This window comes from Aspergillus karnatakaensis (assembly GCF_047715665.1).
Source record: "Aspergillus karnatakaensis strain CBS 102800 unplaced genomic scaffold BJY04scaffold_20, whole genome shotgun sequence".
NCBI classification, from domain to species: Eukaryota; Fungi; Ascomycota; class Eurotiomycetes; order Eurotiales; family Aspergillaceae; genus Aspergillus; species Aspergillus karnatakaensis.
In genome coordinates, this window is record NW_027395732.1 from 269,597 (window position 1) to 289,038 (window position 19,442).

The 19,442-nt window shown below is 51.8% G+C and overlaps 11 protein-coding genes across 11 annotated transcripts; 7 read left to right on the forward strand and 4 right to left on the reverse strand.

Moving 5' to 3' along the window:
• The first annotated feature begins 40 nt into the window (after window positions 1-40).
• BJY04DRAFT_50243 (putative RNA binding protein (Arp)) lies at window positions 41-2,522 on the forward strand. Its single transcript, XM_073720519.1, has 4 exons — window positions 41-378; window positions 518-575; window positions 699-1,405; window positions 1,455-2,522. The coding sequence occupies exons 1-4, from the start codon at window positions 223-225 to the stop codon at window positions 2,358-2,360; spliced, it is 1,827 nt and encodes a 608-aa protein (XP_073572029.1). The 5' UTR covers window positions 41-222; the 3' UTR covers window positions 2,361-2,522.
• Window positions 2,523-3,602: 1,080 nt separating this feature from the next.
• pre6 (proteasome core particle subunit alpha 4) lies at window positions 3,603-4,645 on the forward strand (the record flags this gene model as incomplete). Its single annotated transcript, XM_073713809.1, has 5 exons — window positions 3,603-3,630; window positions 3,688-3,694; window positions 3,748-3,800; window positions 3,868-4,255; window positions 4,321-4,645. 5 exons carry the CDS (start codon window positions 3,603-3,605, stop codon window positions 4,643-4,645), a joined length of 801 nt encoding a protein of 266 aa, XP_073572030.1.
• Window positions 4,646-4,763: 118 nt separating this feature from the next.
• Window positions 4,764-5,659, reverse strand: BJY04DRAFT_50261 (CHY zinc finger protein). The gene is made up of 6 exons (XM_073720520.1): window positions 5,541-5,659; window positions 5,427-5,470; window positions 5,298-5,371; window positions 5,169-5,230; window positions 5,015-5,116; window positions 4,764-4,963 (listed from the first exon to the last, which is right to left on the reverse strand). The coding sequence occupies exons 1-6, from the start codon at window positions 5,543-5,545 to the stop codon at window positions 4,882-4,884; spliced, it is 369 nt and encodes a 122-aa protein (XP_073572031.1). The 5' UTR covers window positions 5,546-5,659; the 3' UTR covers window positions 4,764-4,881.
• A 491-nt stretch (window positions 5,660-6,150) lies between these two features.
• Window positions 6,151-10,321, forward strand: BJY04DRAFT_50295 (putative inositol polyphosphate phosphatase). Its single transcript, XM_073720522.1, has 6 exons — window positions 6,151-6,349; window positions 6,404-8,747; window positions 8,805-9,014; window positions 9,064-9,323; window positions 9,371-10,038; window positions 10,093-10,321. Exons 1-6 carry the CDS (start codon window positions 6,302-6,304, stop codon window positions 10,160-10,162), a joined length of 3,600 nt encoding a protein of 1,199 aa, XP_073572032.1. The 5' UTR covers window positions 6,151-6,301; the 3' UTR covers window positions 10,163-10,321.
• Window positions 10,322-10,675: 354 nt separating this feature from the next.
• On the forward strand, window positions 10,676-11,850 carry BJY04DRAFT_217544 (BTB/POZ domain-containing protein; the record flags this gene model as incomplete). The annotated part of the gene is made up of 4 exons (XM_073716082.1): window positions 10,676-10,827; window positions 10,911-11,043; window positions 11,211-11,361; window positions 11,435-11,850. The coding sequence occupies 4 exons, from the start codon at window positions 10,676-10,678 to the stop codon at window positions 11,848-11,850; spliced, it is 852 nt and encodes a 283-aa protein (XP_073572033.1).
• Window positions 11,851-11,994: 144 nt separating this feature from the next.
• BJY04DRAFT_187409 (F-box domain protein) lies at window positions 11,995-13,959 on the reverse strand. The gene is made up of 2 exons (XM_073711040.1): window positions 13,597-13,959; window positions 11,995-13,551 (listed from the first exon to the last, which is right to left on the reverse strand). Exons 1-2 carry the CDS (start codon window positions 13,908-13,910, stop codon window positions 12,213-12,215), a joined length of 1,653 nt encoding a protein of 550 aa, XP_073572034.1. The 5' UTR covers window positions 13,911-13,959; the 3' UTR covers window positions 11,995-12,212.
• Window positions 13,960-14,437: 478 nt separating this feature from the next.
• On the forward strand, window positions 14,438-15,796 carry BJY04DRAFT_187411 (GFA family protein). Its single transcript, XM_073711041.1, has 3 exons — window positions 14,438-15,147; window positions 15,213-15,465; window positions 15,528-15,796. The coding sequence occupies exons 1-3, from the start codon at window positions 14,838-14,840 to the stop codon at window positions 15,655-15,657; spliced, it is 693 nt and encodes a 230-aa protein (XP_073572035.1). The 5' UTR covers window positions 14,438-14,837; the 3' UTR covers window positions 15,658-15,796.
• A 1-nt stretch (window position 15,797) lies between these two features.
• BJY04DRAFT_187413 (YjbQ family protein) lies at window positions 15,798-16,738 on the forward strand. The gene is made up of 3 exons (XM_073711042.1): window positions 15,798-15,868; window positions 16,006-16,332; window positions 16,443-16,738. The coding sequence occupies exons 2-3, from the start codon at window positions 16,057-16,059 to the stop codon at window positions 16,599-16,601; spliced, it is 435 nt and encodes a 144-aa protein (XP_073572036.1). The 5' UTR covers window positions 15,798-15,868; window positions 16,006-16,056; the 3' UTR covers window positions 16,602-16,738.
• On the reverse strand, window positions 16,739-17,741 carry BJY04DRAFT_187417 (zinc-finger domain-containing protein). The gene is made up of 3 exons (XM_073711043.1): window positions 17,314-17,741; window positions 17,050-17,217; window positions 16,739-17,000 (listed from the first exon to the last, which is right to left on the reverse strand). Exons 1-3 carry the CDS (start codon window positions 17,662-17,664, stop codon window positions 16,872-16,874), a joined length of 648 nt encoding a protein of 215 aa, XP_073572037.1. The 5' UTR covers window positions 17,665-17,741; the 3' UTR covers window positions 16,739-16,871.
• Window positions 17,742-17,899: 158 nt separating this feature from the next.
• Window positions 17,900-18,720, forward strand: BJY04DRAFT_50369 (uncharacterized protein). The gene is made up of 2 exons (XM_073720523.1): window positions 17,900-18,036; window positions 18,083-18,720. Exons 1-2 carry the CDS (start codon window positions 17,968-17,970, stop codon window positions 18,671-18,673), a joined length of 660 nt encoding a protein of 219 aa, XP_073572038.1. The 5' UTR covers window positions 17,900-17,967; the 3' UTR covers window positions 18,674-18,720.
• BJY04DRAFT_50431 (uncharacterized protein) lies at window positions 18,624-19,203 on the reverse strand. Its single transcript, XM_073720526.1, has one exon. The coding sequence runs from the start codon at window positions 19,106-19,108 to the stop codon at window positions 18,767-18,769; it is 342 nt and encodes a 113-aa protein (XP_073572039.1). The 5' UTR covers window positions 19,109-19,203; the 3' UTR covers window positions 18,624-18,766.
• Between the last annotated feature and the right edge of the window lie 239 nt (window positions 19,204-19,442).

Here is a 19,442-nt window from a genome sequence, read left to right on the forward strand (position 1 = left end):
TTCCTCTCTGCCACTCCTCTCCCTCTCCTCCCTCCCTCTTTTCTTCCTTTCGCTGTATGTGTTTTTGGGTTTCTTGATTCACGACTCTTCCGTTTATCTGTGGTCGTGAATCCGTGTCTTCTGGCCCAATCCGCAGAGACACGATTTTTCTCCCTCACCTTTCCGTCCCCTCTCCCCCCTGCTGCTCCGCTGGCACCAGGAGCAAGCATCGAGACTTGAGCGATGGCAGCCGTATCAGCTCCCACTCCTAAGCTGGATCGCTATATCGTCGTCCATGTTGCAACCACCTGCGATGAGCATGGCGTCTACGTCACAAAGGACTCTGCAGAGGTGATTGAGTTGGGGTGGATCTTGTTGGATACCAAAACCTGTGAGGAGGTACGCCGTGATTCTTCCTGCATTAAAAGCAGCCCCTCATTTTCTGTCTTGCCTTTTGGAGCGTTTGGCCGAACCCCTACAGATCAACATTCCGCAGTTCTAATCTTGACATGCCGCTGACTGGGATTTCGTTGATTAGCTACACCGGGAAAGCGTTCTCGTCAAACCCGTCAACACTCCGATTACGCCGCTATGCAGTAAGTGCACTCCAAATGCGGTCTTCGCGACAGCCACAAATCTAGCCCTTTCTTCCCATGGTCGCCCATTTCCTCTTGCCTATACATCGGCTTGCTGTTGCAATGGCTGACAGTCCCGAAAAGCGAGCCTGACGACGCTGACCTGGGAGCACGTACGCTCAGCTGGCAGCTTCCGCGATGCTATCAGTCGATTCGACGCCTTCGCCCAAGAACATCTCGTGAATAAGAACCTGGAGTTCGCCTTTGTGACCTTGGATTCGTGGGATCTCCGTGTACAGTTGCCCCGAGAGGCCCGAGACAAGGCGGTTGTCCTTCCCGCGTACCTCCAACACTCACGGACATTCGACCTCCGCACCGAGTATCAGAGATGGCAGACTCACCACCCCGAATCTCTTCCCTTCGGCCCGAGCTCTCTTTCGAACATCTGTGCCGCCCTTGAAGTCGAGCCCGTTCAGTCTTCCGCCCCGATCAAACATAACCTCCCTTTCCACCTGCAGGCTTTGGCGCCCGCCTCTCCCCGTCGGGCTATGGATGAGGCTGTGACTCTGGCCCGAGTCCTCCGTGGCTTGATCCGAAAGTCTCAGCCCGCCCATGAGCATCCGGAGATCCTTACTCGCCCAATGGATGCGCGAGCGGATGTCCGTGCTTTCCTAACTGAGCGCAGCAAGGTTCTTCACCTTAGTGGGCTGCCTCATGACACTACGCAGTCCGAGTTGGAGAGCTGGTTCACTCAGTTCGGCGGTCGCCCAATTGCTTTCTGGACTCTCCGCACCCCCGACCAACACAAGCCGACCGGTACTGGATTCGCCGTCTTTTCATCCCACGAGGAGGTACGTACTTTGGTCTCAAGGTGATATGAGCTCGAACTGATTATGACAGGCTGCGGAGAGCCTCTGCATGAACGGGCGTGCCCTCAATGAGAAAGCTATCGAGGTCTCCCCGTCTTCCAGCCGTGTTCTTGACCGCGCAGCAGAGATTCTTACTCCGTTCCCTCCTTCCAAGAACCGCCCTCGCCCCGGCGACTGGACTTGCCCCTCTTGTGGTTTCTCCAACTTCCAACGTCGTACTGCTTGCTTCCGTTGCTCGTTCCCCGCAATGGCTGCTGCTCCTGACCCAATGGGCTACGGGTATGCTTATGGCCCACCATCCATGATGCCGCCTCACGTTGGTGGCCACGGTCATGGAATGGGACTTTCTCGTGGCATGGGCAATGTCGTTCCTTTCCGCGCTGGTGACTGGAAGTGCGGCTCTGAGGGCTGTAGTTACCATAACTTCGCTAAAAACATCAATTGCCTGCGCTGCGGTGCTCCTAGATCCGGGGCCGCTGTTGTTGCCGACTCTGCCTTCCCCTCTCCCATGGAAGCCCCATCGAACTTCGGCCACAGTTCCATCAGCAGCACTCCAGCACCTGGTCCCTTCGCTTCCACTGGCGCCGGGTTTGGAGGATTCAACCAACCGTTCGGAGGACCCCCCAACAATTACGGCTTGCCATCCGGACTTGGAAACGCTCCCGGAGCTTATCCCCCCATGGGCCAGATGACCCCCGGTTACGGATCTTCAAATACCTCTCACGCCGCTGCTTCGTTCGCCAACCCCGCTACCCAGGCAGCTTTCAGCGGAGCTGACCACACCTCGTCTACCAGTGCCTCCAATGGTAACTTTTATGGAAACGAAGGCTCAAGTGACCCATTCGCTTTCCTGTCCACGGGTTTGGGCGGTCTGACAGTATCGGATGATGCTCACTCTCGCCGCAACGGTGCTGGCTCTAGCAAATCGCCTGCATAAGCAACTCATCGCGATTCAAGTGGTTGACGGTACCAGTCATTGGGTTATCTACTGCGAACGGTCTTTTTTCACATTTTTGTCCATATGGAGATGCGGATATGTTGGTACACGCTTATTGACGCGTGTTTGTATACGGGATTTCTGCAGTTCTGGTGCATCAGGTTGGGAGGAGCAGGCAGGTAGCGTGTCATGATTTTTCCCATTTGATCCGTCGTTTTCTTGTCCTCATTTCTTCTGCCACTTGCCTCAGCTTCATTTGACTCTTTTTTTTTCGGTATTTGCTTGATATTGTGGTTTGAAAGCGATGTTCCAAGGTATAGACGATGGTCCCGGCAGGTGGGTGCTGGCGATTTCATCCCTCGATTCCCCCGGTTTGGCGCGATCCTCGCTGTTTTGGCCCTCTTCGGTTGATCATCCTCAGGCTTGAGGTTCTCTGGGCATCCGGAGTCTTATATCACTTCACCGCGTGCCCTGAACGGAGGGCCACGCCAAGCATGACATTGCATTCTAGATATTGGGTTTGTTTTCTCGCTTTCGCGACTCATCTCTCTGCGCTCTTTGGCAAAAGGACTTTTTGGAGAATTACGTTATTGATCATGGGTGGGATACAACGGAACGGAACGGACTGTTGGTTGGGGGTGTTGGGGTATTCCTTTTGATCCAGCAATGACAGCTTTGGGACATGCATGGCACTCGGATCGGGAATTGTGAGTACAGCAAGATTGCCTTGGTTCTTCATAATCTTGTCCTGTTCTGTCTTATCTCTTCCTATCTTGTCTTTAATCTATCGTTTTGTTCTTGCCGAAAAAGTCATCATCAGTGTGCGGTCTTGGGCGGCACATCTTACAGAGTACATTATTACAAGTTCAGCGGACATCATGTACAGCATTTTTAAAGGCATTGTTAAATCAAGAGGTAAAAGATTCAAATCTAGTTCCTAGATAGAATAAGAAATAGAAGAACTCGCATGGTTGAACTATTCTATGGATTCAGTCACTTTATGCCATATGGAGCTGTGCTTGTGGAACCCAAATGTAGCCAGTTAGCCGCGCCTTGGCATTGGAGCTCTGAGGCAACCGCGGGACTCGCGTTCACCTCCATCTGTCATCGCCCAAGCTGGACCCCAGTCTCAGCATTCCACGCCCTCCTCTTCACGAATTGCATCTTCTATTTCGTCTCTTTTGCTCAGCATCTTGAACTGCCTAGCCTAGCCACGACTTCAAGAGATCCCCGCCACCCATAATGTCCGGATACGACCGAGCTCTTTCAGGTAAGACAGCTCTCAAGGAAGACCTATAGAAATGCCCAAGCTAACTAAATGGTGCAGTGTTTAGGTAGGAAACATCGCTTTTAGCTCTTCAGATACAGCTATCTAACCGCTCAACAGCCCTGATGGGCACGTCTTCCAGGTGGAATATGCTATGGAAGCTGTCAAGCGAGGTAGGCCTGGTGAAGTCATACAACAACACGCCGCAGCTGCTGAACAACCCTTTCTTGAACTGTATAGGAACCTGCGCAGTCGGTGTAAAAGGCAAAGATGTCGTCGTGCTAGGATGTGAGAAACGCTCCGCCCTCAAACTCCAAGATACCCGCATCACACCATCGAAAATCGCCGTTCTGGACAACCATGCTATCCTCGCCTTCGCCGGTCTGAACGCCGACGCCCGAATCCTCATCGACAAAGCCCGGTTAGAAGCTCAGTCACACCGCCTGACTGTGGAAGACCCCGTCACTATTGAATATATCACCAAATACATTGCCAGTGTGCAGCAGCGTTACACGCAGAGTGGAGGTGTCCGGCCCTTTGGAATCAGTACTCTGGTCGTTGGATTTGACCCGAACGATAAGACACCGAGACTGTACCAGACCGAGCCGTCGGGGATCTATTCTGCCTGGTATGTTGTTCCGGGGTTGTAGATGGGTGCTTGGGATTAAATGGGTCTAACTTGGCGGCGTATAGGAAAGCGAATGCGATCGGCCGTTCCAGCAAGACCGTGCGCGAGTTCCTTGAGCGCAACCACCAGGATGAAATGGACCGGGAGCAGACCATTCAACTTACGATCAAGTCGCTGCTGGAAGTGGTGCAGACCGGTGCCAAGAACATCGAAGTCGCTATTATGTCACCCGGACAAACAATCGAGATGCTCCCCGACGATCAGATTGAAAACTACGTCAAGAGCATAGAGACGGAGAAGCAGGAGGAAGCAGCAAAGAAGAAGACTCGCACCGGTACCACCACGGCGGCTATCCTAACACGGTCCGGCGGCGGGGAGTCCGCTGAGTAGGCTGGGCAAGCAATGCAATGTGATTAGAAAGAGTTACGTGGGCTACGTTAATTTAAAGCTGGTGCTTTATCGCTCAAAATCTGCAAATCCATGTAGACACGAAACATCTACGAAATACGAGATCGCTTTTGAAGTATATATCGGAGTTCTAGGTTCGCTTCCGCGGGGTTTTCGAAGGTCGGATGTAGCGAGCGCTGGCGCATAAAGTCGTAAATTATCGTAAGCCATGAGGCAGTCTATCCTAGGCGATCGGCACCGTCTTTGGCGTTGAAGATGGAGCGTTCTTGGTCTCCGCGCACTCGATCGTCTTTGAGCATTCTAGTCTGCTGTCAGCGTATATCCCTCCTCACATCTCCGGCGACTGCGTACCTAGCATCTATCCGCACATCTTCGCCTTCAACTTCTAATCTTGGTTTCGGGGTGACGGCTTCAAGAACGAAGTGGTTATCGCAGTGTGGGCAGTATTCGTCACTAACGTTCTTGGTTAATACCTCCCCGCAGGATCTTGTTTTTACCAATATACCTCTCCTCGAACTCCTCTGCTTGCTTGCGGAAACATTTCTTGCACTTCTTGCAGGCGAATGTCTATATATATCAACCCGTTAACCCCGTAGTCCATTCATATAAAAAGGCTCGAGGTTCGTGTATGTACCATATCGTTTGATTTCTGGAGCGGGTGGGATTCCGATTCAAGGTGGCATTCGGCGCAGTCGAACCATTTGCGGCCTAGGGAATAGTCAGAGAGCTGGACAGCTGAGACATCGGCACGAATTATGCGTACAGCAGGCTGAGCGGATCGCCACCTGGGCGTTGAGAATGTGTTTACTAGCATGGCAGTTGAGTTAGCATGAGCCGTGGAAAGATCGTCAGGGGGCATGGCTGGGATGCTGCATACCACATTGCTAAAGTTGAGGACGAGTCTATCTCAGAAAAATAATGCCGCAGAAGAGAGAGAAGCGAAGATATGTCTAGTCCGCGAACGGATCACGATACGAGAATAGAGAACGACTGAAGTGGTGTATGGAGTCAAGGCAGAGGGTTCTTCAGGCGGAAGCTAAAAATAATCGCAATCCACGCGACTCTCGACTATCGCTGTCAAGTGTCACCGGCTCTCAATTCAATAGTTTCCTAGCAGACAGAGTCTTGTTTGTTTGTTACAGTTTTCCAAGATTTAGAATTCAATAGCTGTGCCCACTTTGAATCCCGACTCCTTTTCCCACTGACTTGTGCATCTTCTCCTCCTGTTCGTAAGAGTTGTTGTCGGCCTCCCCACTCTGTCTTGTCTTCCTGCCACTTCTTTTGAACCCCCCTCCACCTACGTACGCACGCCTCTAAGCCTCGTTTCACCTTCATCTTTGAGCCGCTGTCGCTTGGGCTTACGACTGCTCTCCTCTACCTTTAATTCATCCATACCTCGTTTTTGATTCTCATCTTTTGATTATCTCGCGTCGCCTCCTTGCTTCTAATTCGGTGGACCACCTTGGCCGTAGAAAGCTTCCCCGGACAGCAACCTAATCCTCCGCGCAACCGATCTGCCCCTTCGACCAGCCCGTACCTTCTTGAGTACTCGTGGATATCGGGCAGGACAATACGAATATTGTGACCAAGGGCCTATGATCAATCTCTTTGGCCGATTCTTGTGCCGCAGCTGTCGTCATGGAGGGAAACGACAAGGGCAAAGACGCTACGGATAGCGCCCCGATTGTACGTCATCCGCAACAATACGAGAAATGAGAACTGATCATAGCGAATATCTAGCGACCTGTATCCTCACTTCTTTCTCATTTCGAAAACCTCTCACATCGTCGCTCGCCGTCCGCCACTCCCAATGGACCCCGCGAATCCGTCCTCCTCAAGGCACCGGAGCTAGGCGACGACGTCCGCTCATCATCCCGAGCTTCTCTCGATTTGCCCCGTCCGACATCCCCCTGGGTGTCTAATACCGAGATATCGAATGGCCATGGCCAACGGAATGGGTATGCAAATGGGATTCGAGGACGGAATGGGGGGTCACCCGGGATATCGCCTGGAAGGCGGCAGAGCAGGCCTATGTCGATGAACTTCCATTCGTCGCCGCAGCTCGCGCCTACATTGACAGTGGACTCTCCTCGGTCCCCGCCGCGTGGATTCAGTACGTTTGGTGATGGTAGCGAGGATTTCCGGTTCGCCCGCAGTCCTCCGAGCGTGTCGCGGGAATCCCTACCGATCTCGTCCGGAAGGGCGTCGTCAAGTCGGCCAACTACGCCTATCAATGCGGCATCCGTCTCGGATGGAAAACCTGGGCGTCTATCCCCAAGATTGTCATCCTCAGTCGGGTCTACCGGCGGAAGTCCAACGCTACCTCCCCTCAATCGCTCGACAAAGCCAAAGATCCCGACGAAACCAGCTGCTCTATCTTTCCACGATTCGAGCACGTCTCTTGCCCCGCGAGCGCCTCGAGCGACTTCGCAGGAACGTGTGTCGCCTTTCAGCACTCCACCTAGCAGCCCTGAGAAACAATCGCCGCACCGCCCAACTATTAAGCCGGCTCAACCCCCACGGCCTTTATCGCGACAGTCTCCGCCACCACAATCCGCCGCTGAGATTCCAACCCGACGGTCGATGGAAAGATCTCCTGTTCCTCAACCGGGCTCGATGCGAGATCCTAGGGCCTCGTCAGCTTCGCGGCGCTCGCCGGTTCCCGAGCCCCCACGACACTCTAAGCCGTTGACGGTGCAGATCCCGAGAGGACCGTCTGTACAGCCGGCTTCCCTGGCGAGTGCGCCGCTACCGAATCGATTATTCCGCATTGGTGATACCCCGCATGAACGGCCGGGCCTTCCACCACGCCAGCCGTCAGTGGCCCGGAGGGGCGGCAGGTCCCCGTCGAGGCAACCGTCGACCGTTGAAACGCCTTCTGCCCCTAGACCGGTCCCTCGAACTGACTCGATCCAAACCCCGGCAATCCAGACTCCTCAAATACAACGTCAGCCATCGTTTTCTCGTGAGGCTAAGCCAGCCCCCTCTTCCTCTACTCCAAAGGCGGCAGTCGTGGATCGGCAAGCCGTTCGACCAAGCGTAACTGAGATAGAGCCAGCTGCAGACGAGCCTCCAGTCCGAACTGATTATCCAGATGCGTCAAAGACGAATCGACGACCGCCACTCTTGAAACAAGGTCCACGGGAGATCAATACCCGCTATGATACCCGACTGATGGATGTCTGCGGGAAACATGTCTGCACAACTGGTTATATCACGCGGGTCTGGGATCTTACGACTGGTGAGCAGATCATGAGTCTAAGCCATGGTGAAACCGTCAAGTGCCTCTCGCTGGCGTTTAAGCCGGGAGCTGGCCTTGAGGACGAGGCCCAACGGGTCTGGGTTGGCACAAACTCTGGCGATCTACATGAAATTGATGTCGCTACAGGGTCGATTGTGGCCTCGCGAGCATATCCCTCACGCCGCGAGGTGATCAAGATCCTACGGCATAAGAAAGAGATGTGGACTCTGGACGACGAGGGGAGGCTCTTGGTGTGGCCGCCAGATGAAACAGGTGTACCAAACTTACAGTACAGCTATCACAATCCCTATGACCGAGTTGCCAAGGGGCATACCTTCTCCATGGTGGTCGGAGACACCTATTGGCTAGCTACAGGCAAGGAAGTTCATGTCTATCGACCAAACGCACAAGACGACGTCTCATTCAAAGTACTCAAAAAGCCGTTAGGCTCTCATCACACGGGCGAGGTCACGTCTGGAGCTTATACTACCAAAGACGGTGGACTGGTGTACTTGGGCCACGCTGATGGGAAAGTGACTGTTTACTCGGCAAACACCTATGCCTGTCTCAGTGTGGTAAACGTCAGCGTCTACAAGATTAATTGCTTAGGTATAGTGGGCGACAACCTCTGGGCTGCTTATAAGACTGGCATGATCTACGTCTATGACACAAGTACAAATCCTTGGACCGTTTTGAAGGATTGGTGCGCGCACGATAGCCCGGTTTGCGGGTTCTTGCTTGATACGAGCAGTGTGTGGACGCTTAATCGATTGCAAGTGACTTCACTGGGAACGGATAATAGTATTCGGCTATGGGATGGAATGCTTGAGGATGATTGGTTGGGTGAGTTCATTATACTTGATGATTTGAGTGACAAAGCAGCGAACTGACAGGTTAAAGAAATCCAAATGCAGAAGAGAGATGTGGAGTTCTGCACATTCCGCGAAATCAGCGCGGTAATATTGACTTGGAACGCTGGTGCTTCGACTCCGGGTAGTGTGCGCACGTCTACATTCATCCAGGATGCAATCCACCCCGAGAACCCACCGGAGATTCTAGTGTTCGGCTTCCAGGAACTAGTTGACCTTGAGAACAAGAAAATCACAGCCAGTATGTTGCTCAATTTAGAGCTTTAAGATATGTTGCTAACAAGATGCAGAGAGTTTGCTCCTCGGAAGCAAGAAGAAGGAAAGTGGCGAGAAGGAGCACATGAGCCGGCAGTATCGTGTGTGGATGGAGCACTTGACTCGTTGTATCAACGACTGCATGCCGCTCGAGGAGTCGTATGTGCTCTTGCATAGTGCCAACTTGATTGGTCTCTTTACTTGCATATTCGTTAAGCACAAAGAGCGGGCGAAGATCACGGATGTCAGTGCTTCTGAAATCAAGCGAGGAATGGGAGGGCTACACGGGAATAAGGTAGGCTTCAACCTTGGAAAAAGTAGCGGGCCATGCTGACTCTCTAGGGTGCTCTTGTTTTTCGATTCGTTCTTGACGACAGTTCGCTCTGTTTTGTGAATTGCCATCTCGCAGCAGGACAAAGCCAGACAACACATCGTAATAACGACATCGCCGCTATCCTCGAAGCTGAATCACTGCCCGCGCAGACTAGCCTCACATCTCGGTTAGACCACTTTGTGAGTGGTGGAGACGGGTCAATGATCATGGACCACGAGATCTGTATCCTGAATGGAGACCTGAACTATCGAATCGACTCGATCCCGCGAAATGTGATCATCGAAGATATCCGAAACAACAACCTAACGAAACTATTAGACCGCGATCAGCTCCTAGCATCAAGGCGCAAAAACCCCGGCTTCCGGCTGCGAGCGTTTAACGAGGCACCAATCACCTTTGCACCCACCTACAAATACGACGTAGGCACGGATGAATACGACTCGAGTGACAAGAAGCGATCCCCTGCTTGGTGTGATCGGGTTCTGTATAGAGGGATTGGCCGTGTTAAGCAGCTCGAATACCGACGGCATGAGGTCAGAGCGTCTGATCATCGACCCGTGAGCGCTAGATTCAAGTTCCGCATCAAGACTGTGATACCTGAGAAGCGACAAGTCTTGTGGGAGGCGTGTCAGAATGACTTCCAGGCTGAAAAACGGAGGCTTGCGTCGGATGCAAGGTAAGCACCAGTGCCTATAATAAACTATAGTCAACCACTAACACTTTTACCTAGTATTGAGTATCTCATCAGTGTTCTCGGAACCGACCCTAAGCAAGCGCGAGCCCTTATTCTTGGCAAGTGAGCTCGGCGTCAGAGACTCGGTTTTGCCCGACCTTTTTGCTTCTACTTTCTTCTTTCTGTTCTAGAGGTTGGGATTAATCGGAGCCTAGTTGGAAGGATGAAATACTGCATACTACTCGGGTGCTTGCTCTTGCTCTGCATTGCTCGCAGACAGCGGTGACCTGTACGATTAATGACTCACGATAGATATGTATCATGATGGGGAAGTTAGAGCTGCCTGAGGGAAGAGAGGCAGACCTTATAATCATACTATAATGGTGTACTTGTACAGAGCTTATATACTAGCACAGACCAAGCATTGCAACCTTATCGACTGACAATGCCTCGAGTGAGAGGCGGGGCAGGCGACCTCTTGCCTCTTTCAGCACTACTACACCAACTCCCAGAGAGCTTCCCACCCCACTCCAACAACCATTCTTCATTCTTATCTTCGCACCCCGTCAAACACTCGCATCCTTCTTCACACATTTCCATCTCGTTCTACCAACCCCCATTCCACTCCAGTGCCTGCATCATGGCCACTCTCCAGCTCCGCCAATTTGCCGACGAAGAACTCGACCAGATGCGCCGCCGCGATGCAATTAGCCAAGCTTACCAGGACGCCTCCCTCCGAAAGGCCGCATCTAAAACTCTCCGGCAGAGACAGCTTCTAACCTCCCTGGAACGGTTCGCCTCCTCTACCTCCAGCTATCAATATATCTTCAGATCCTAGTGAAACACAAGCATAGAGACTAACTCCCTCTTTTTAGGCTGTATTACGACCCTTCCCTCAAGGACCTCTGCGATATGACCGTTCAATGCCGCGGCAAGAGCTTCAAAGTACACAGGGCCATTATCTGCGCGCAATCAGAAGTCATCTCTCGATCTATTCTCGAAGCGGAAGTGAGCTGGGTGATTATGCACCGCCCCAAACGCAGTGAACTTCGCGTAACTACTCTCTCCCTACTCATATTAACCCAGCCTGAACCCTTCACGTTATCGTCAGCGTGATCATTATTGTGGCGGAAGCTGATATTGTGCTTGTGCGGTGATGGTGTTGAGCGATACAGTACCCCTACATCCTAAAACTCAAGTGCCACCCGCTCGTCTTCGAAATGACTGTCCAGTATTTATATACGTGTGACTACACATTCTTTCTGGACTGGAATTTTCCAACGAGGTTTCTGAGTGAGGGGCAGAGTGTACCAGGGGATGGGATCGGTATGTTCATGCCCTCTCCGTCCTATCATGGGAGCGCAAGTACACTGATATACTACGGTACGGTGGACAACAGATCGACTAGATTGCTGCGAACTCTTCCTCCACATGCAAGTCCACAAACTAGCCAAATACCTCCGCATCCCGGGCCTCAAATACCTCTCCGCGCTCAAAATTATGCGAGTGCTGTACCGCTCCGCATTCCCAGTCGTCTTCCCCAGATTCGTGCGCGAAGTCTACAAAACCACAAAGCATCCGAACTCGTTTCTACGAACGTTATGTGTGGACTATGCGCAAAGGGTCGTGAACAACTCCGCGTTGAGAAATCACTTCGATGGACGATTCCCGAGATACATTTTTGCAGAGTTGCCGGAGTTTCAGAGGGATTTTGTGCTTAGGATTGGGGAGGATGGGCCGTTTGATACATTGGATTGCGAGAGGGAAGATATTTTGGGGAAGCAGAGAATTGCGAGGGAGTTGTGGTATGTTTGATTTAGTCAATGTCAAGGGCAGGAAGGGCGTTGCGAGTAGTCATAATTACCTAAGTCTTATGTAGTTCTCTCGATAGTGGGTGGCTGAGACTGTACTCTAGGTGTAATATAAGTATCATTACATTTGTGGGTCTAGCAACCTGTAGGGTACAATTAAAAATTTGAGAGACGAGGCATATATTAACATCGACCGCGTAGTTCGTAATAATCAGATGGTATCAATTTGCATATATATCACCAAAGACACGAAGAAAAAAGAGCAAGACGCATGAGGCCATCAACTAGGAACATAGAGAGACATGAACCTACATAGACATCCCATTTCCAGATAAAACATGAGACGAAGGAACAAACACAGAACAACTACCGCCACAAATCCCCCCGACTATCCCTCTTAAACCCACCGGAACTCTTCGGCCGCCCATCCTCAACTGGCACAGCAAGGAACCCTCCGAACCCATTCCCCACAAGCACGCTCTTCCGCGCGTCACCACCCCACGTTCGTCCTAGACCTGCGTCGTGGAAACTCACTGGCCTCGTAACACTATCTCGTCGTCCCCTTGTTGACGGTCCGAGCGGCTCATAGGGCGTAAAGTTCCACTCTAGCTCATCGAGGCCTTTACTGTAGACGTTGAGACTCCGAGCGAGACCACCGCCCATGAATTGCGGTCCTGTGTCGCCGCCACCGAAGAGCCGGGGTGGTGGGGTGATGAGGAGAGCCTCAGGGAAGTCTGCGTCGCGGACGTAGAGGTCTGCGAGGGAGGGGAGGGAGTTGGACATGAGTGTTGAGATGAGGTAGGTGTAGTAGCCTGCGGCTTTGGGTAGGACGCCATATGTTCCTAGGGGCGAAGTGATTTCGTAGTGGAGGAGTTGGAGGGTGCGGGAGGTGAGTGGGGGGACTTTCTCTGGGGGGAAAGAGCGCGTGACTTCTTGGGTTACTTGGAGGGAAAGGAGAGCGGGGGCAGAGGCGAGAATTGCGTGGAGAGTTGCGGGGGGGATGCCGGTTGAGGAGAGGGTGAGGTGGCGGAGGTTTTTGCGCGGGGTTGGGTGGGCGAGGAAGGTTGTTAGGCCGGTTGATGTGATGTTAGGGGTGTTGCGGAGAGTGAGGCGTTGGATGGCAGGGAAGGGGGGAAGCGCCTGGTTATTCGGTGCTGGGAAGATGGAGTCGTCGAGGTAGGGGGTGTTATCAATTGTAAGGTCACGGAGTTGGGGGAAGGAAGCGAGCGAAAGGAGGAGGGTGGGAGCTTCGATTTGAAGGTTCGAGAGTTCGAGGATTTCGAGATTCGTCCAGAGGTGGGAGTCTGGTAGTTGCGCGAAGGAGCCCTCTGCACCGCTGCGGTAGGTCATGCGCCGAATATCTGGACAGCGTGCCATAAGTTCTTGTTTAAGTGTGAGGCATGATGGGTCGTCGCTATAGATCCCCGAGGGGAGGTCAACGTAGCGAAGGTTCGGGAGCACGGATATCGTTCGTGCAATTTCGGCCTTGTTGGCCTCTCGGGTCATGTATGGCATGCGCAGTGAGAGGACGTAATTGCCTAGCTCTCGCGACAGTCGGACGGTCCGCATTAGGAGGGATAATCGGACTTGCGGAGCGTCGATGGGGTCGGCATTGCGGTTCAAGAACGAGCGGCGCTTTCGTCTAGCTGCTAACTCCTCTTCAAGTTCGCAGTAGTGGACGGCATCAATACGGACATGGGAATAACTAAAAGAGTTAAAGGAAAGTTTCAACAAAAGTACAGATACTTACAGCAAGAATCTAGCTACGGGATACCAGCGCTTTGAGACCAGGGCGCAATGCGCCAGGTCGCGCATGTCGCATAGCATGCATCCATCCTCCGTCATCGACTCCTCCGAGGTATCATAACTGCTGTCGACGGCATGGGGACAGACAAAGGCAAATATCCGCTCTAGAACAGGGCGAGGAAGCGATTTTGTGCGATCGATGGCATTGGCGGGCAGCGGAGGGAGGTCGTTGTCGATGCGGAGGTGGCCATAACTAACGGCGTTCCCCGCACGGCTCTGGCTTTTGGAACGTTGACGAAGGCGGCTCAATAATCCCATTTTGATAGCAGTCACGAAGACATGGATAATGTTTCAAGGGTCCAATATTTGCAGGCAATGCACAGTTCGAGGCGAAGAGGACGAGATAAGATGAGGCGCACTGTAGGAAATAAATGAGGGATGGAGCGGGGTGCCACTGCCAACTAAGCGAAGCCGATCTGAAGCTGAAACTGAAGACGACAGAGAGCGTGAGCGTCGCCGTCGGTCTATCTTATAAATCGAGGAGATCTCCCAATTTGTTGGTCATCTGGGGATCATCAGTGGATTTTGTTTGCAGGTTCAGCTCCCTGTAATCTGCACCTAACCGTGTCTCACACTTCTTTGTTGGTGTCCCTCTCGTGGGCGTCACAGAGCGGTCCCTGGGCCGAGGATTCAGCCTGGCTTTGATGAGAGACTCATTATTGGCTCTGATTAAAGCTGTCCATATTTATACCCACGAATCACGAACCCTGCAACACCGACAAGACAAAGAGGCGCCGAGGGAGTCCATGCCAAGCGTACAAAATGAGGAATCCAACGAACTGGCAGACGGCCGTTTCATCAGTCGCTTAGTCCCAACGTCTACCGATTCCTGCACTGCAGTTGGTTCGTAGAACAAATATGAAGGATTAGGTATCGATGGACAATAATGACACTTGCGGAGGACCATCAAGGTCGCTGCCCACGTGCTGCATTCCTCCTTTGATCTCAACTCCAATTATCAGATTTATTCTTCTACATCCTTCATCCCCAGATACATATTTACTTGAATCCGTACCAGTTCCTTGAACATCATGTTTTCATGGCTAATTCATCAAGAGCCACCGTGACCCAGGCCATATTCGTGATGTCATACTCTGGTCATTACAACCCATCGACATCTACAAAAAGACCAAGAGGAACATCATCAACATGCCGGCAAATCACGACTGACATCAGTTGATCTTCATGCCGTACAACAGGGCTTCGTTGAACTCCTTGAAACTCATAAATACCCTTCTCCAGTCCCGCTACACCCGACCATCGATATCAACCCGTACCTTTACTAGCACTTACCCTTGCTACAAAGCTTCCGCAATGACTGAGAAAGATCCCAGCTACAAGGATCGACCTCCTTATCAGATCCGATCTGACCAAGAATTTGGCCCAGTCAAATGGCGCGCAAGCTGCAATTGCGGCAAGGTCACCTATAAGATTAACAGACAACAACCGCTGAAAGCAAAGTACTGCCACTGCCGAGGTTGTCAAAAGACTCACGGTACGCAAAATCCAAATTCAGTACACTCCGCGACATAAACCGCGATCGAATGCTGACATTCGTAGCTGCTCCATTTCAATGGTGCGGCATCTTCCATAAATCTGATATAGCCTTCACGAAGGGCACGGAGGGCCTATCATTCTACTCTTCTCAGGACAAGTCGAGGGACTATCAATTACCGACGAAGGTCGCTTGCGATCACTGTCGCAGCCCAATCATGGATGAAGGGCGCAATGTCTGCTTAATCTTCCCTGAGCTGATCGACTATGACGCCTCGGAGGCGGACCATGAGGCGTGGAGGAAAGCATTTGAGCCGCAGTATGTTACCTCCGATTGGCTCTTATCTTTTGGAATTAGAATTAAAAACTGACTGGAGACAGAATGCATATATTTTATTCTCAACGTGCGACGGATGTTCCTGATGGGAAGCCCAAGTGGGCTGGATTGGACGAGCAGAGTGATGCCTTAGATGACTACGGGAAACCCAAAGACGATAGCTCACGGATATAGCTCTATTGATCTAGCATAAAAAGATTCTGAGCAGTATTCTGTGATTCAATTGGCTTGAATTATGTGTATATAGTGCAGTTAGTCTCAAGTCGTCTAGTTAAGCATACGAAATGACGTCGGTAGATTTCCCCACCACACATGGATTTATCTACGCCCGCATTCCTCCAAAGCTGCATCCTTACCTACGTCTCAACCACAGCATATATACAATGTAAGCCCCCGGGTCTATACATTGAGAAAGCTCCTCCTTCATAAAATGCACCCAAAGTCCACCCACTGACCTCAAGCACCCCTCTACCCCGCACCTCCCATCATCTTCATTCTGAAAACATCAAACTAACTTCACAGCTAACATCCCTACAGCTCTCACACCAATAAAACAATAAACTACCCGCCAAGATGCCCTGGTCCCAAAAACAATTCACACTACCCCCCAAATCGCGCGGCTCATACCTGATTACCGACCACATCACGTCCTCCGTCCCGGAAATCAAAGACTACAAAGTCGGTATGCTGAACCTCTTCATCCAACATACCTCGTGCGCGCTCTCGCTAAACGAGAACTGGGACGAGGATGTCCGCGAGGATATGTCTGATGCGCTGGATCGGATTGCGCCGGAGGATAAGAAGGGGAATCTTTATCGGCATAGTGCCGAGGGGGAGGATGATATGCCCGTACGTTATTTTCTTTCTCACTATGTGGAGGAATTCTGAAGCTTTTTGTGGTCTTGGGGTTTGATTTGAGGATGGAGAGAACTATGGCTAACGAGTTATGACTGTGGCAGGCGCATATCAAGTCGGCGCTGATTGGCGCTTCGGTGAATGTTCCGATCACGAACGGGAGGTTGGCGACGGGGACGTGGCAGGGAATTTGGTATTTGGAGTTCCGGGCAGCGAGGCATACGAGGAAGGTTGTGGCTACTATTCAGGGAGAAAAGGCATGACTGGATGAGGGTTCCCATCTTTGATCGAGTTGGAGTTTAGAGGGGAACAAGTAGATCGTCGAAATTGTGAGTTGAGAAATATAAATCTAGGCGGTCATTCTGTAGCACCTATGACAGCTACTCGCATGAGCTGCTCATGTTCTTGACAAGCTTTTGTGTATTGGTTAGCTCAGAATAAGTAAATGTCTAACATCTCATTGGTTGATACAACTGTACAAGCCCAAACCAGGGCAAAAATAAAACATGACAACGCCAAAAGCAATACATCCTCTACCGCTGCTCAAAACCACCCTCTGTCACACGCTGGGTTTCGTTCACCTCCGCGGCATCTCCGGTGGGCTCAAGGGGATAGCTGGAGGAGGGTAGGGACTTGAGGTAAGAGCGGTGATGTTCGTGGGCCTATTATGGGTTAGCAGTCTGCAATACACTCAAATGGTGGATGACGTACGAAAGGAAGTCCGCAGTAGCCGCAAGGAACAATCTCGGGCTTGTCGGTGTTGATGTAGACCCTGGGGTGGCCGAGCGGACCGCCGCCTCCGTCACAGCTAACGACCTTTGTCTTGACCCAGCGAACTGGCTGTTTGTGAATGAGTTCGATAGCAGCGAAAGGTGTGGGCTAGATGATTGTTAGCCGACTCTCCACTATTCATATCTTTCGTGGCAGATGCTGCCAAAAACAGCCATTGCACCAGAAATCATGTATCCAACGCACCTGCATCTCCATAATAGTCTGCTCAAATCGCGGTCCGCTCATAGCCTCAGCCCTCGACTTCTGGCTCGCAGCCCAGGTGCTCACACGGTTAGGGGCCTGCACAGTCCGGATCCGCTCAGCAGCATCCGGGGCCTCCTGCAACGCATGATCCCACGCTCCCATCGAGTCGACAGGGGTAGCATTAGTCTCGGAAACATTGGGCTTGGGTGTCCGCGGGGTCGGGTCGTTCGGCTGCATGGAGTTTTCACTGAAACGAGGGACGGTGGTCGAGTAGGCGGCGCGGGAGGCAACGCGGGGCGCCACGGAGGACGCGAGCGCCGCGATCCGGGTTCGGACTGTGGGCATCAACATCTTGGCCGCAATTGGTGTGTACGCGGGGGGATTGGGATGGCGGAGAGTGCGGAGGACGGAGAGATGATGTCGAGAGGGTTGACCTCAAGGTTGGTTGGAGATCCGATTTGCGGCAGCTCTGATTCGGTGGATGGATAAGGCGGTATGGTTCTGCCACGACTGCTACACGATTTTCGTTGACTTTTGGGTTGAGCTCTTGCCGCGATATTTTTCTCTCTACTTATTTTCTCAATCGCTTCATTTTCTATACTGGAGAGGCCCAACTGTCAATTGTAAGGACTGTCATATATACATTTCGTAATCATGCCTAGACCATCGCCGTCAGGCTCAAAACCTGATAAAAACATGTCTTCGCGTCTACTTACGATGAAGGTAAGATCTCCAAAGACTTCATTCGATATTAGCTCATCCTTATCAGTTCATGCAACGTGCTGCTGCCAGCGCTGCCACAAAAGAGTCATCCCAACCTGCATCCAACAGTGGAACAAAAGAGTCACCACCCAAGAAGCGCAGAGTATCCGAGGGCCCCAATGAACCAGCTACACCTTCGTCTGATCTGGAAGCGATTTCTGCTGCACTCGCGGAGGAGGAATCGCGACGAAAGGATGCGGTTGCTCGTCAGGCTGCAGAAGCGGGAGAAACGGAGTGGGTTCTTGATTTTGGTGGTGCCGACGACGTGAACCAGTACGCGCAACACCCGGTGGTCCTCGCGGATTACTCTTTGGATGCAGACGATGATGATTTGGGCTACGGAGGCCGGCAATCATACGGAAACTACAAGAAAAAGAACATACCAGAGGTTGGTGTTTTCTCTAGGCCAGGATTCTTGATGCTGAACCATTCACAGACTGAGGAAAGTGCCGAAACCGAGGCCCAAGAAACGAAACCCCAGGAAAGTTTTACCGACGACAACTTAGACTCGCTAGAAAGCATCTCCGGTAAAGGGGGACGTTTGAAAGCAAGAGGCAACAACAATGAAAGGTCACAGAAGAAGCGGAAACACAAATAAACACCATCCAGCACAGTGAGCGACGTTCACACAAAACATGGCAAAATAGTTTGTCAGGTCATTCATGACAGACAGAAACACGCAGAGGTCAGATTACCATGCTGATGTCTCTTCCGCGAAACCTTCATTCGGGTTCGATTCGACGTCGTTAAACCTTAAAATTTTGGCGTTTGTGTCATTCCGCACGACAATGTCACCGCTCCTGAATTGAACTTTCTCGGTCATGATTCCTCCATAACATTTCGGCGTTGTGGTCCCACCGCGCCTGAAGACGCGGATTCTCACCACATCAGAAGCTGGCGGGTCGATGTCCAAACTAGGACTGCGACTGGATGATCTACCGACTTCGATATGGATATCTTTTGATCTCTGGATTCTCTCTGGTTGGCGGACGGTAAAATGGTCGAATGGAAACTCGTCCGTTGGCGCCTTCATTATTCCTCGAGACCGACACACTTTCGGGTAGTACACTGGCCTAGGCCTCACTTGTGGTCTTGGCCTGTAGTATGAGCTAACTACACACCGTTAGACTCACGAAGCAGATAATACCTCCACAACATACCTCTCCCTCCTCCGGAACTGGTGTAATCAAGATGGCCGGGAGTTTACCTGTCCCGTAGGTGTATGTCTGCGCCTCTTTGTCTCTTTTTTGAACATCTCTCGCCGATTGCGGTCGAATTTGTACCGGAAGTGGAGCTCGTGAACCTGAAGATTGGAATTGTTGTTGTTTCGAGCGGACAAGACGTGGCCGTTCTGTTTGTAAACCTTC